The sequence below is a fragment of the Pavona decussata genome, unplaced genomic scaffold (assembly GCF_977016875.1).
Source record: "Pavona decussata unplaced genomic scaffold, jaPavDecu1.1 SCAFFOLD_13, whole genome shotgun sequence".
Taxonomy (NCBI): Eukaryota; Metazoa; Cnidaria; class Anthozoa; order Scleractinia; family Agariciidae; genus Pavona; species Pavona decussata.
The window spans coordinates 2,480,291-2,494,183 of NW_028145436.1; the positions used below are offsets into that span (position 1 = coordinate 2,480,291).

Genomic DNA, 13,893 nt, shown 5'->3' on the forward strand with positions numbered 1-13,893 from the left:
CAAGAATAAAATCTACTAGATACAGTTTGATTCTATTAAAACCTGAGTGATTTTACAGTTTGCTGTCATAAAATTGTAAAATATCAACATCTTATCAAGTATAAAAGCTAATTTATGAGTTTGGTTCAGAAGATAAAAGACATACATAATAATAATAATAATAATAATAATAATAATAATAATAATAATAATAATAATAATAATAATAATGATAATAATAATAATAATGAGGGGAAAAGGTGTAAAAAGTGTTTCCCTCCTAAATAAAGGCACACGTTTTGCATCTATTTCTGTTCCAACGGAAAGCTAGAGAAGTACTTTTAGTTTCCAAGGGCAAGACTCTTGGACCCTATGGAATGAACAGATGCGATGAAACTTAATCTGTCTACTGTATATTGCTATTTTAATAATGGCTTCTGTACACGTTTCTGCTTTCTTGTATCAACCAATCACATCTTATCTTTTCAATTGTATCATCTTTAAATATATTGTAACCGTTTATTTCCAATATTTCATTAGCTTTTTGAAGCCCCTGAAGAAGGTTAGTTTTGTCTAACCGAAACAATGGGCAATAAAATTATTTTAGCTGTCCGATCAGCCTTGCATTTGGTTTTACATTATAACTATCATAAAAACGTTCCACTTCACATAAACATTACCGTGTAAGAAACTTTGCCTAAAACGGTTGGTACGCCGGGTGAGCAATACCGTATGGCACAATACTGGACTTCAGTAAAATGACATGCAAAGTGATGTCGTTCACTTCGTAAAACATACTTCCGTGTAAGCATTTTGTTACATCATCACCTATTTTGATTTCATTCTACAACGTGCTTACCTCTTATTGGCGAGTAAACATTCCAGTCACTTATGACTGAGTTCTTTTCAATTATCTTATCCAACCCTTACCCTGAAACTACCAAGCTAGACAGTTCTCTGAAACTAAATATGGCAGAAGGTGGAGCAAATCCGGCGCTTGGTGGATACGATGACGAGTTTGTGAGTGCAGTAGATGAAGAATTGCAATGTGTCATTTGCTATTTGCCGCTTAAAGACCCATTCCTAACGAGATGTGGCCACAGATTTTGCAAAATATGCCTCGACGAACACTTCGAAAGGTTTGTACTCATTCCTCTACTTTGAACAGTCGAAAAGTTGACCCTCGTTAATTAAAACTGAACTGAGCTCCCTTACAAGATACTCTAGAAACCTTTTATAAAAGGTTCCACAGGCCCCAGAGTTAACGTTGCCGAATCACGCTCTCGACGCTTGCAGAGGCAGCGTTTGTTTCGTTTTTCGGTCCACTCGCCTTCGCAAGTACAAGGTCGTTAAATACACACCCGGGATGAAAATTTGGGTGCAATTTGGGTGCGATATTTTTTGCAATTTGCTGCAATTTTGCCCAAATCCCCGCCAGGAAGCACGAAGTTTCGACAGGGAAATCGCGCCGAAATCGCACTGAAATCGCCACTAGTTTACGCCAGCGACTTTCATCGCAAGCTCAATACTTGCGCGACAAAAGTTGCATTGAAAAATGCGAGAAAAATTGCACAAAAACTCACATGTGAACGAGCGTAACTATAAAATCTGTTTGGCGCCTGTATTTAGGTTGACATGTAACTTAAACTCGAGAAGAAACTGCGGAATAGCAAAACAAAAGATTTAGTCAGGAATGTGTTAGATCTATTTCTTTCTTCAAGGTTGATTTCCGTGTATTATTATTATACTTATTATTATTATTATTATTATCATTATTATTATTTTATACAATGAACTGTGTAAAAATCGCGTTTTGATTGGTCTAGAGGAGTGTGTGATTAGAGTATAGACGCACGATTGACGTCATCGAGTGGTGTGACCAGCGCACGTGATCAGAGTCTAGAGTCCAGACAGAGTAACTGGTCAACAAAGTTTTGCAAGTGCAGTTTTTCACTGTTTTTGCGACTAGCGGACAAACACAGGCAAATTTTCGTAGGAAAGGAAAACTGCCCAATAACAAATTGGACAAAGACTGCTGAGAGTGACCTCAAACAGGATAGGAAAGCTAGAACTTTGTTGTGACGTGAAAGGGAAGCAAATATTTGTCGAAATATGTCGCCGATAAACTTAATCCGGTAATGGCGAGTAAGCGATTACAAATCGCAGTGAAACGACTTACATGCTGTAATATTTTGGGGTCGGGATTTCCTTCTGGAATAAAGGTTAGTTTTGAAAAAATTGTTAGTGAAATTCTTTCGGATTATACTCTAATTAAGAAGATCACAACTGCATGTGTGCAGTAGTCTAAAACTGAGTTTGTTGGAAAGGTTTTGACTCAGCTCAGGCAACGCGATGCCCGCTCACGAAATGTGTTGAAATGTCTTGATTATTGTATAAAACAAATAGATTCCATTTTGCCGTGGGTCTGTACTCTGATAACGCACAGAGGACGTCAAAACGTGGTGAGAACATCAGTCACGCTACTCGCCTGCGGCTCGAAGCGTACTTCTTTGTTCTCACCACGTTTTGACGTCATCTGTGCGTTATCAAAGTACAGGCGCACGGGAAAATGGAATCTATTTGTTAAATTATTATTATTATTATTATTATTATTATTATTATTATTATTATTATTTCTACAACTATATGTTTTATTAAGCCCTTACCGTCAAATTCAGCTTATGAATCAATGAGAAAATTGCGATTAAAACTGGTAGTTTCCCACATAGTGATTGATGATCCTGATGCCAACAGTTTAAAATATTTCCCAAAAAAACAGGAACAAACCAGAGAATAGAGCCCCGAGTACAGTTGTGTATCACTGGTTGTTTATGCAGATAAAAAATACTCAGAAACGCTGTCCAGAATGTGTAATGATATGAAAAAGGGATTTACGTCACAGTGGTTTCAACGGCATATCACGTGGCAGTCTCCATGGGAACGAGGTAGTCACGTTCCGTCTCTTTCTTTTATAGCACAGGAAAACTTTGTGACGCATCAGTAATTTTGCTATACACAGCAAAGCGATTCGGAGCCTAATCTATGCATGGAAGCTGGTCTTCACTTGATGTCATGTCGAACTAATCTCGTACCCCGATCTGACCGTGGGAGATCTGGGTACGAGATTAATGTCGAACCTGACGGATCGCTTGTTTTTTTAAGCCATACGATTTCGCATCGCAAACGACACTCCTGGCTGCCAAGTACTGCTAAGGCCGGCGACACACTAGGCGATTTTATTCGCTGATCGCGGCGAATTTGATCGTCAGCGAAAATCGCAAGCGATTTTTGACACTGATTCATGCGGACACACTTGGCATTTTTTTTCGCCGATCCTCACGATGTGGCACTTCAAGCTTGTTCCCAGGTTCCATCTTATCGCTGCTATCCACCATTTTGAAAAGTAATCTGATAAAATAGCCCATCCTGAATTGGTTGGCGAGTCGCAGCGATGTCATGAGCGTAGAAAATCGCGGGAACGGGCACACTTGGCGAATTAATTAATTAAATGCCAGCGAATTTAATCGCCGATATCTGACATGAGTCAGATGAGTCAAAGTAAAACGCGTTTTGTTTTTTATTATTCTTACACAGCCAGAAACGCACTCAAGAGCAAGAGCAGTTAAGATCAAGGCGACCGCCTCAGACACCACCGCCGATCCGGTTTAGCTGCCCCTCGGATCGAAGCCAACTAGTGCAGGACAGGGTAAGAATCAGTAAAGGTCGGCAGGGAAATGGGTGGATTAGGTTGAACCGTCAAACTATAAACGTTTTTGGTTTTACTACATAACTTAAAGTGACAAACTACTGATGAGCGCACCAAACTGATTACTAAGGATGCGATCATGGAATAGGAATCTATAGTATCGCAAAATCTTTTGCGTACTTCGCACTCGCCGGTTCACAAACTGAAGAGGTATCTTTCCTTTTCTGAAGTTTTTTTTCTAACATTCCAACAATCTCCAATATCCAATATACAGTTCACTATCCTTTATTTACAATCTACAATTCTGTTCTTACTCGATCTAAACTTACATTACAATTATGCTAAGATTTACTCAGTTCTATTGTCGCAACAAGTACTTTCCCTCCAATCACAAGCACAGTAAAATCCCAAACCTACCGGCTCTCAGTTATAATATATAAGTTATAATACTCCTACAATTGCACGCGTTTCTTTTCCTAATTTAGGTTAATAGATGCGCGAGGATACATTTTCACGCAGTGCATGAACTTCGGAATTTTCCGGTTCATGCACCAGTCAATTGAAATCCCGGCCCTCCAGGACAAAGCGGGGATTTAACGAGGCCATAGACCGGATTTAACGCTCATTTAACAACCAGTTTGCCCCGAGGGGCTGGAAAAATAACCAAAATGTCGGTTTGACCGGGGACACTAAACCGGAAGCGGGGACAACAGCGGGGATTTAACATGAAGGAACATTAAGCCGAGCCCTTGTTCTTCTTATTTTAATGCGATTTTAAATAAAACACAGTCACAAACGTTAGTTTAATTAGATCACGGACAATTTAATCGAGCTTATTTAACGAGACGTTTGAGTTACGGCGGGTACATGCATTAGGATCGGATTGGAATGTTATGATACCTTGCTGAATAATTTCGACTTTTACCAACAAACTCAAACCCCGGGACTCAAACTGATTTGTACATGTATTTTAATTGGTTCTGAAGTACGTTACTGATGCCCTCCTATGCATGGCTTTTCACAGTCTACTTGCCCCTGGGGGCGGGAAAATAAGCGGTGTTTTAGTGCCGAAAGTTGTTGAAATTCCCCGCTTTGTCCGGGGGTCGGCGTTTCAATTGACTGATGTATTACTCGCGTTACATCTGAAATACTTCGTGTTATTATCAGTTTAATTAATTTTCTAGTTAGCATTTTATCACGCAATATTTTATAGTTCTTCTTTCCGGACAAATAGTACATACAATGACTACTAGAAATCCCTCATAACAGGTTTTTGGAGCTGCTGGAAGGCAAAATGACTCTTGAATTATCGTGAATCAGCGAAAGTTGCATTTCCCAAGTTTACCTTTAGAAAAACAAAAATATAACAGCTGTTCCAGTTATTCTCATTCCCATATTGTTATAAAATTCCGTATAAGAGTTGATGAAGAGTGAATTAAAGGCAATTATGCTTATTACTGACACAGGCAATGTTTTGCTTCAGGACATTTTCCCCGACAAAGCAACGGAGAGAAAAATTCTCTCACTTCACATCAAATGTCCAGGTGAAGGCTGTGAATGGACTGGCGAGCTGAGAGACAAAGAGGTACTACCTAGCAACTTATCAGACTTAATTGCCCTTTTTCGTGGTTTGAATTCTTTTTGTTCAAAGGGCCATTTTTAAAATGCAAAAGGTAAACATTTTGCAATGTGCACGCGAGGGTGGTATTGATTAGCAACTTTATGTTCTTATTTTACAAACGTCCCATCCCCTGCCCGTTCGGTTCTTCTATTCCACCCAAGAATTGCCTCACCCCACTTCCCGGCGCGACAAGTTTCCATCCCAGGTCGCTTAAAAAAAAAAATTCGAATTTCGCTGTGGAAATTTGGTACAGCGTCGGTAATTTAAACCATTGTTGGACCAGCAAAGAACTTTTTCACACTGAAAAACAATATATGACATTACAAATCCAAATTACACGTACATGATCAAGAGAAAAACAACAACAACCAAAAAACAACCAAAAGAACTTTTACGTCGAATCTAAGCTAATCTACAGAACCACCCCCTCTCACAAGCAATCAGTATTCCTCTATCTCTTAAACTCGGAAAACAAAGGCCTTTAGAAATGTAACGTTATGCAATAAATACATTAAAAAACCCTTTTATGATTTTTTGAATAAAAGATATCAAAAAAGCTATAAATTAAGGAGTGAAATCACATGGCATTCTCAAAGTAAATTCAAACTCAAACGATCTCAGCAGTCTCTCTACTTGCTTCTTAACATTCAAATGTCCTCAATTTTTTATTTAAGATGGTTAACTGTCTCATCTATTTCTCTTTTCTTTCTTATAGAACCATTTGTCATCTAGTCCTCTAAAAGTTGTTTCTTGTACATACCAAAATTGTCTCACTCACTGTAGCATGTCATATCCAGCGTGTAAAACTCAGGTGAGAATCTGGTTGCCATGCAACCTCGTTCCCAGAGCTTTTTCCTTGTAAAATGGGAAAAGCCATAGGAATGAGGCTGGATGCCATGGCAACGCCTTATTTTAACCACTCTATCTGTTACAGTTCTTTGATTAGCCGTTCAATTTCAGCCATCATTTACTGGCAGAAAAAAATGTAATTAGAGAAAAAAGGAACGACTAGGTCATCTGCATTGATCGCAGCTCAATGACAAAATTCTCTGCCTTACCAAACTCTCATAGCCCGTTGTGTTATAGTCTCAACTTTAGTCCCCAGGAGCTTGCGATATTCAAAATGGTGGAACGCCATAGAGCGAGGTTGCTATAGTCTCTGTATCAACACATGGTTTTCTCTTAAAGCTTTGGTACCTTCTTAATTTCTTCCTTCGGCAACGTTACGGCTCAAGGTGTGAATTTCAAAGTGAAAGGGTAGATACGAAAACCGCAAGTAGTTTTAAAATAACCGGCTCAGATTGCGCCGCCGGGTATGTCATATTGAAAGGAAAGAGCTATAATCTGTTTTATTATATCTCTCAGTTAGTATGCACGGTGTGATTGGTCAATTTTTCAGGACATATTTCACTGTAAGGCCCGCTAAACTTCAACTAGTTTCCTTTCCCGACCCTTGCCCGTGCGCCCGATTAACCCGAGAGATAAAAAAATCTTGCTAACCTCGTTTTCTCGGTCCGTAACTTACAGTACGGACCGAGAAAACGAGGCTAGTAAGAGGTAATTATATTTCAGTCACAAGTCCGATACCCTCATATCATTGGACCCGATCCTATCCATTTGCACTGTGAAAACTGCCAGTAAAGCTATCGCTTTTACTTTGTTTTAAAGGATCATGAACGTCAGTACCAAAGAAAACCAATCAACTGTCCAAATAATTGTGGTGCAGTGCTCTCTCGAGCGGAAGTAAGTTTATGCCACAAATAGAAGACTAAATATCTAAAAATTCGAATGATTTTGTAAAATTTATAATCATTGATGAAAATTGAAGCCTTGAGTAATTATAGATAAGTAAGTAAGTGCGAAAGTAAGTGCGAAAGTAAGTATAATTATCAGATGATCTTAATGGCTGAGTCAGATCGGGCCGGACGGGAAAATATGTACTTAGAAATAGGTAAGTAAGCAAGCAAACAAGCAAGTTAGTAAGCAAGTCAGTGAGTGAGTGAGTAAATACGTAGGTCGGTTGAAGGAAGATAGCGGGGAGGATAGGGTGGGATCAGAAAAATTTATTTTTACAATAACTGTCCAAATTCCCGCGCGCTGATTGGCTCGTAGCTACTGTCTATAAGAGTAGAGACAATAAAAATGACGTCAGATGTATTAAACGCGCGCGCTTTCTCAACGAAAAAAATAGCCAATTCCGCTCGTACTTTTTCCATGTTATTGTAAAAAACAACTCGACGTTAGTTTTCTATGGTCTAACTCTCATAGACCATAAAATGACGCCATAAAATGTCCAAAACTTGGCAGTGAAACCACTCGCCTGCAGCTCGTCGTTCCACTTGAGTTTTGAACATTTTTTGACGTCATTTTATGGTCTATAAAAGTATAGACCATAGAAAACTGCCGACAAATTGTTTATTATACGTGGTAATCTTATCAATTCTATATTTGTATTATACATTTAAAGTCTGTTCTATCTAAGAGCCATGTGGCATAACATTACAAAGCAAACCCTGTTTACAAAAATATTCAGTATACAAATAATATTATCGATGCGAAATTGAAAAAGCATGGATGGTAGTTCTGTCACGTGATCTGGTAGAGAATTCCAAATTGACGCCCCGTAGATAAGTAACAGTACTCCATAAGTAAATAGATAGGTAGGTAGTAGGTGGGTAAGTAACGGGACCCCATGAGTAAATAGATAGGTAAGTACTGTAGGTAGGTAGCCGAGCTAGATAGGTAAGTCAGAGGTTAGTAGGTCAGTCCTCGTTTCACACTGTGCATGCAATCGTCTGCACTATTACAGCTGGCGAGTTTTGTAGGAAGTCACCATCATCATCTTTACCATAACGGAAGGTTTATATTCTACTTTGTGTATCAATGTCTTTAACAGATTCCAGCTCATAAAGAGAATGATTGCCCGCTGGCCATTATCTCCTGTCCGTATGCTCAGATGGGATGCACGGCGAAGGTAGTGTACATATTCTCGTTTCCAGGGCCACCTGTCCCTCTTAGTCGATGGTGTCTGGGAACTAATATATAAGGCTAAGAGAAAATACAAAACTGAATGCAAGGCTGGCACTACGGCAAAGGGCGGATTTATTAGTGGCCAATATTTCGACTAATAGAATTAGTCTTCCTCAGGGCCAGAGCTATACCAGCACGTTTAATTCCTGCGTTGTGTGGACCTCTGCATTCAAAAGTTTTTCTGAAGGCTAAGAGGCTTTCATACCCAGGTGTCACAGAATAAGAGGAACAGGTGAATAGATAGCACGCACATCAGTCGTCCCCAGAGTTATCAGGCTAAAATATTAGCCTAGTTTGGAGCTGAGATTTCATCGCGGTTACTTGATGAATTTCAGCCCGTTTGCAATTAAAGTTACGTGGGGAAAAACAAAATTAATGATTTGGCATGCCCAAGTTCACTTTTCGCTTCTATTCAAGTCACTGAAAGACCAGTGCCCGGTTGTTCGTTAGCCGATTAACGCTGAGGTTTTCATCTCGCTCATTAAAACTGTTTTTTAAAGCTAATTTTAAGCTAATGTTAAAGACAAGTCTAAGTCAAAAACTAAGAGAAAAAAATATATTTTGAAGAATCTTTACTGATTAGTCATTAATCAAAGTTCACATGAATCCAGGGTTATAGGTTAATCGAGTTTTGAACAACTAGGCCCAGGTGACTGAGCACACAGCTGTAAAATCAGCTGTTTTATTTGTTACTCGGATACAGCACTACAGAAAATATATATATTATACATACGCATGCCACTCTCATGTTATACCTCATACACAATCAAGTTTTGTCCGTGTCATCGCACGTTGAGGATGACGTAGTCTTCCCTAATTTTTTTCTTTACCTTTTGCAATGCAGTCAAAGTCTACAGTAGAAAAGCCAATTTTGATTTCCCTAGGAGCCTATCTACTTCTCTCTGTCCAACGTGTTGAATTGTGCACCATCCTTAACGTTAAAAGCTATACATCCAATTTAATGAAATAAAAGCTACGGCTCAGTTCAAGACAGTTACGCACTTGGGAAAAAATACAACAACAACAACGGCTCTATTTGTAAATTGATTGCACTTTTGCTGCTGTTGATACAATCACAGGATACAGCGTTTGGGCCATCCTTTCGTGTGGATTTCACGCAGTGTTGTCAAAGTGACCGTTTCCATGATTTCTTGTTTTGCAATCTTAGTGTCGCTGCTCCTCGTACCTTGGAGAGAGCCACCACCAATATTTTATGCCTTTCCTTGAGCCTTTTGTACGTACCATCAGGTTCTACCTGGCTGCAGCTTGGTTGCAACATGGTATAAACCTCCTTCAAGTAGTGTAAATTTAATGAACATCTTTGAAAGCCTACTTGAAAAAAAGGGAGTCACAGGGGGATTGAAATTTATATCCTTGGTGACCTGAATTGTAATGTATATGCTACCCCCTGTGACCACCACACATCACGATTACTTGAAATATGTAATGTGTTTCAATATCAACAATTAGTATAAATCTACTAGTGTTCGTTCTCTGATTGGCTACGCTACTCGCTATCTATTCTGTGATAGATTAAGTGAGTAGCGGTTTTCAACAAAATGGCGACAGCTTTGTCGCGTTTTCGAAGTGTCTGCGATCAGGATATAGATAATTTACTTGTTTAGTTTTGAACAATTAGTAGATTTATACTAAGACAATTAGATTATCCATTCTCGATTTCTATGCGTGATAGTTGATTCGGGCTTCGCTCTCATCAACTATCACGTTATAGAAATCTCGAGCTCACAATTTAATTGTTAATAATAGATCAGCCGACCAGGCGCCAGTTGTTCAAAGGGAAGATAACTTTATCTACTGGATAAGTCGCTATCCAGTGGAGCAAATGACTCCAACTAACCCTTTTGCCAAGTTTTCCACACAATCCGACACTTAAATTTGACATATGCTTCTACTCTATCCACAAATTATAGGGCTATCGGGAAAATCTTGCACACATTTCATCTGCCGGATAGCGACCTATCTAGTGGATAAAGTTATCCGCCCTTTGAACAACTGGGGCCAGAACTATAAAGGATTCATCTCCTATTTTAGATCTTTTCTTGGCTCATGATGCCACAAATTTCTCCCTTTATGGAGTCTCAGAGATTGCTATTAGTGACCATAATTTAATTTATGTCATACGAAAAATACCACCCAATAAAGTTTGGTCTAGAGTTATCGATTGAAGACAGTATAGAGACTTCGACCAAAATAAATTTAGAGAGGATCTTATGTCGATCCCCTGGAAAGAATTGACATTTATAGTGCTCCAGGCTATGTTATCATTACGAGTCTGCTGTATGGGAGTGTAACTTATTGCACGGACATACTTAAAGGTTTTAGTGAAGTAGAAAAGAAAACTGTCAATAGATTGCTTTGTGAAAGTGAGGTAATTTTAGTTCACACACAGGTTTTAAACCCTAAAATGGTTTGTTTTCCTCTCTCTTATTGTTCAAAGGGTTATGGCGGATACTGTGTAATCGAAAAGGGCTTGAAGAGTTAAGAGTCGATAAGAGCAAAGTCGAACACGAAAGGAGGCAGTAAGGTCACTAAATCAACTTTCCTAGTTTTGGAAGAAATCATATGAACATGATGTTACATGTGGAAGTTTTGACGAGGGCATAAGAGTTTTTCTTATGGTAACCTGTGAGGCAATGCACAACCTAGGAGAGTTAATCACATTTTAACACATGTCTCCTCTTCCTGTTAGGAACAGTTTTCTTCATTGCTAAGGTTATTAGAATATTAAAATGTTTTCAATTGATTTGTTCCTGTAGGTTCAGCGAAGAGAGGTTGAATCCCATCTTCAGTGTGCCACGAGACTTCATCTTGACTTGGCTTGTGTAAAACTTAGTTACACCCAAGTGGACTTAAAAAATTCACAAGAAGTCGTACGTATACTTGACGAGAAGGTCCATACACTTGAAAATATGTTCAGGGGATTTAATGGAAAGTTACATACTTTTCAAACTCAGCTAAACAAGGAACAGGTAAACCAATCCAAGTGCTGCATATGAAATACCTCCTCGTATTTTCGTTAAGAAATCCACTCCAGCAAACTTTGCTCAGCTTGCTCACTTATTAATTATATCTTTACTTACTTCTTAATTACAGCGAGTTTCAATTAAGTTTCGTAGACCCAAAACCATCTAGGCAATTACAACAGACGTACACAACGCAATGAACCAATCAGATTTCCAACAAAGTACCGGTAACTGGCGCGAAGTGCAGGAAAACGCCTGCGATCAAGACACGATTGGCTTTGGTTGGCTTCCCATTGGTTGACAAAATGGCGCGCATCAATCACAGAGCGCAGTAAAGCAAAACCAAAGCAAACGCGAAATTCATTTTAATAGTCAAATGAAAGCCGGTATCATTAAATATCTAATTAAGTAATTACTAACATTAGCAGCCACATCATACAACACCACATCGTTACTCATTATTTTATTATTTTTTTAGGTTAAACGAAGAGAAGAGTTTGGGGAGCTTGAGGCGAGATTGAGTGCTACTAAAAATACGTGGAAGATTAGCAACTTCAGTAAAGTCTTGAGAAAAGCCAAAGCTGGAGAAAAGGCCGATATATACAGTGCCCCATTTTACGATTATGGATACAAATTTCAATTAAAAGCGACGCCAAATGGCCAAGGCACAGCAAAAAATACTCATTTCTCGATATTTTTTAGCATAATGAAAAGCGACTACGATGCTATGTTACCGTGGCCTTTCCATAAGAAAGTAACTATTACGCTGATCGATCAACAACAACAAGAAAAAGACAAAATGAACATTGTTGAGTCATTAATAGCTGGCCCAGAATTTAAGAACTTCGCTCGGCCTGAGGCAGATAGTAACATTGCTCGGGGCTTCCCTGCATTTGTGTCACACACTGATCTGAGGACCAGACGCTACGTGGTGGATGACACTATTTTTATCCAAGTTCAAATCGATCCACCACAATAGGTTTAATTGCAATTAAAAAACACCCGAGCAAAACAGATTCCTGGATTGTTTAGCGTTTGTTGATGTAATAATTGATTATGCGATGTTAGTGCGGTAAATCCGTGTTTTATAATGCGATCCCTAACTGTGCTTTTTTTCTGATTCCAAAACCTCGAGTATTGATTGGGCTTGAGTGACCTGCATCTGTCTAGATAGGGAAGAGTTGCTCACAATTACCTGTATTTTGTATCGTAATTTGTAATGTGTGTAGTATAGTAATAAAAAAAATTAACTGAAATGAAAAATTACATCATTTGAAGAACATCCTTACTGCACCTTAGTCCTAGCTCTTTGAGAATAGATATAAATTTTTTCGTCCAATAGGATGTTTCTAATAGAATGATATTCCTATTTCGATTCGTTTAAAAAAAGAACAATCAAAAAATTATCTAAAAGAGCACTTGAGAGCAGTATTAATTTGGTTACTGACTGTTTTAATCACTGCTTCACCGGCATTCGTAACATCCAGTTACATGGTGTTTCATCGTTTCCTGTCTTGTATCCTGTAGTGTTTTCCGTTTTTATCTTAGGAAAAAAATGTAATCTTATTGAAAACGGCATATAATTAGTCCAACTATATTGTGCCTTCTCCATTTCTTTCGTTATTGTAAGCCATAAACTGTTGTATTTTAACACGAAGTAGAGAAAAAAACTAAAAATTCCACAAAAAAAAAAAAAAAAAAATAGCGGCGTATATTTTGGAATAAATGTTGGTCCGAGGTGTGGCTGTTTAAACACGTAAAATGTTATCCCAGCAGATTTAAGTATGTAAGCCCTAGGTTACGAACCAGGGAACAAAAACTATCGGCGAAAATACAACCGGTCCCTGTTAATCAACTTTTGACAAATTTGTTTGAAATACAAGAATAGTTGCCCTCGATCACAGGAACTGAAATCATCAATCTATGTGTTTTTTTTTATTCTTATACTGTTTGCTATCAGTGAACCTGTAAATTATTGACGTGAAATATATGAAAATCCAAATTTAATCTGGAAATCATTGTGTGTTTTATTAGAAGTCCATGTTGTTGGACTTTCCCAGAGATCAGCTAGTTTCCTTCAATGTTAAGAATCTGACCCGAACGTTTCATGAAGCCTTTGTTTGGTCTTCCATCGCATTTGACATAAAGGGTGTCCAGACTCGCCAACGGAAAGTCCTCAAATTATTGCCTCCTCGGTTTTTTCACTTTCACCTTAACGGCGCTGGGCCATGGCCAGGGCCTTAACCCGCACGCCTTGGTCTGTTTTTTTTTACTGGGCACACTCTGTTTTCTGCTTTTTGTTTCCTACTTGCTTGAGTTCGTTTGGAGGAAACAACGCAATTTGCTCCAGCCAATCATGAATTTATCTAAACTTTGTCGCAAATTTTTGAAAATGAATGATATACCTATTTCATTACGTTTGGGCAGAAATGCTACAATTCTCAGGGAATATTGCCTATAATCCATCACGTGGTCAGGACTGGGAGCCCGGTGGGTAGAAGCTCACAAAATCCAAAACCACCTATCCAATTAAGCAGGGGCACAGCTAGCTATTTCTGGTCTGTAAGCCCGTT

The 13,893-nt window shown here is 38.7% G+C and overlaps 1 protein-coding gene across 8 annotated transcripts in view; it reads left to right on the forward strand.

The window, feature by feature from the left end:
• The window catches only part of LOC146487865 (TNF receptor-associated factor 4-like), a 133,477-nt gene extending 120,163 nt beyond the window's left edge, over positions 1-13,314 (forward strand). For 3 of the 8 annotated variants that reach the window (XM_085128096.1, XM_085128111.1, XM_085128103.1), the window contains 2 exons: positions 11,114-11,326; positions 11,799-13,314. In XM_085128096.1, the coding sequence (XP_084984222.1) occupies positions 11,114-11,326; positions 11,799-12,299 (714 nt within the window). In that variant the 3' untranslated portion in view covers positions 12,300-13,314. Of the gene's footprint in view, positions 1-945; positions 1,119-3,573; positions 3,686-5,168; positions 5,271-6,021; positions 6,118-6,974; positions 7,050-8,202; positions 8,281-11,113; positions 11,327-11,798 lie in introns of those variants that run through there. The other 5 variants (XM_085128127.1, XM_085128119.1, XM_085128089.1 and 2 more) reach the window with 5 other exon arrangements.
• The last annotated feature ends 579 nt before the right edge of the window (positions 13,315-13,893 follow it).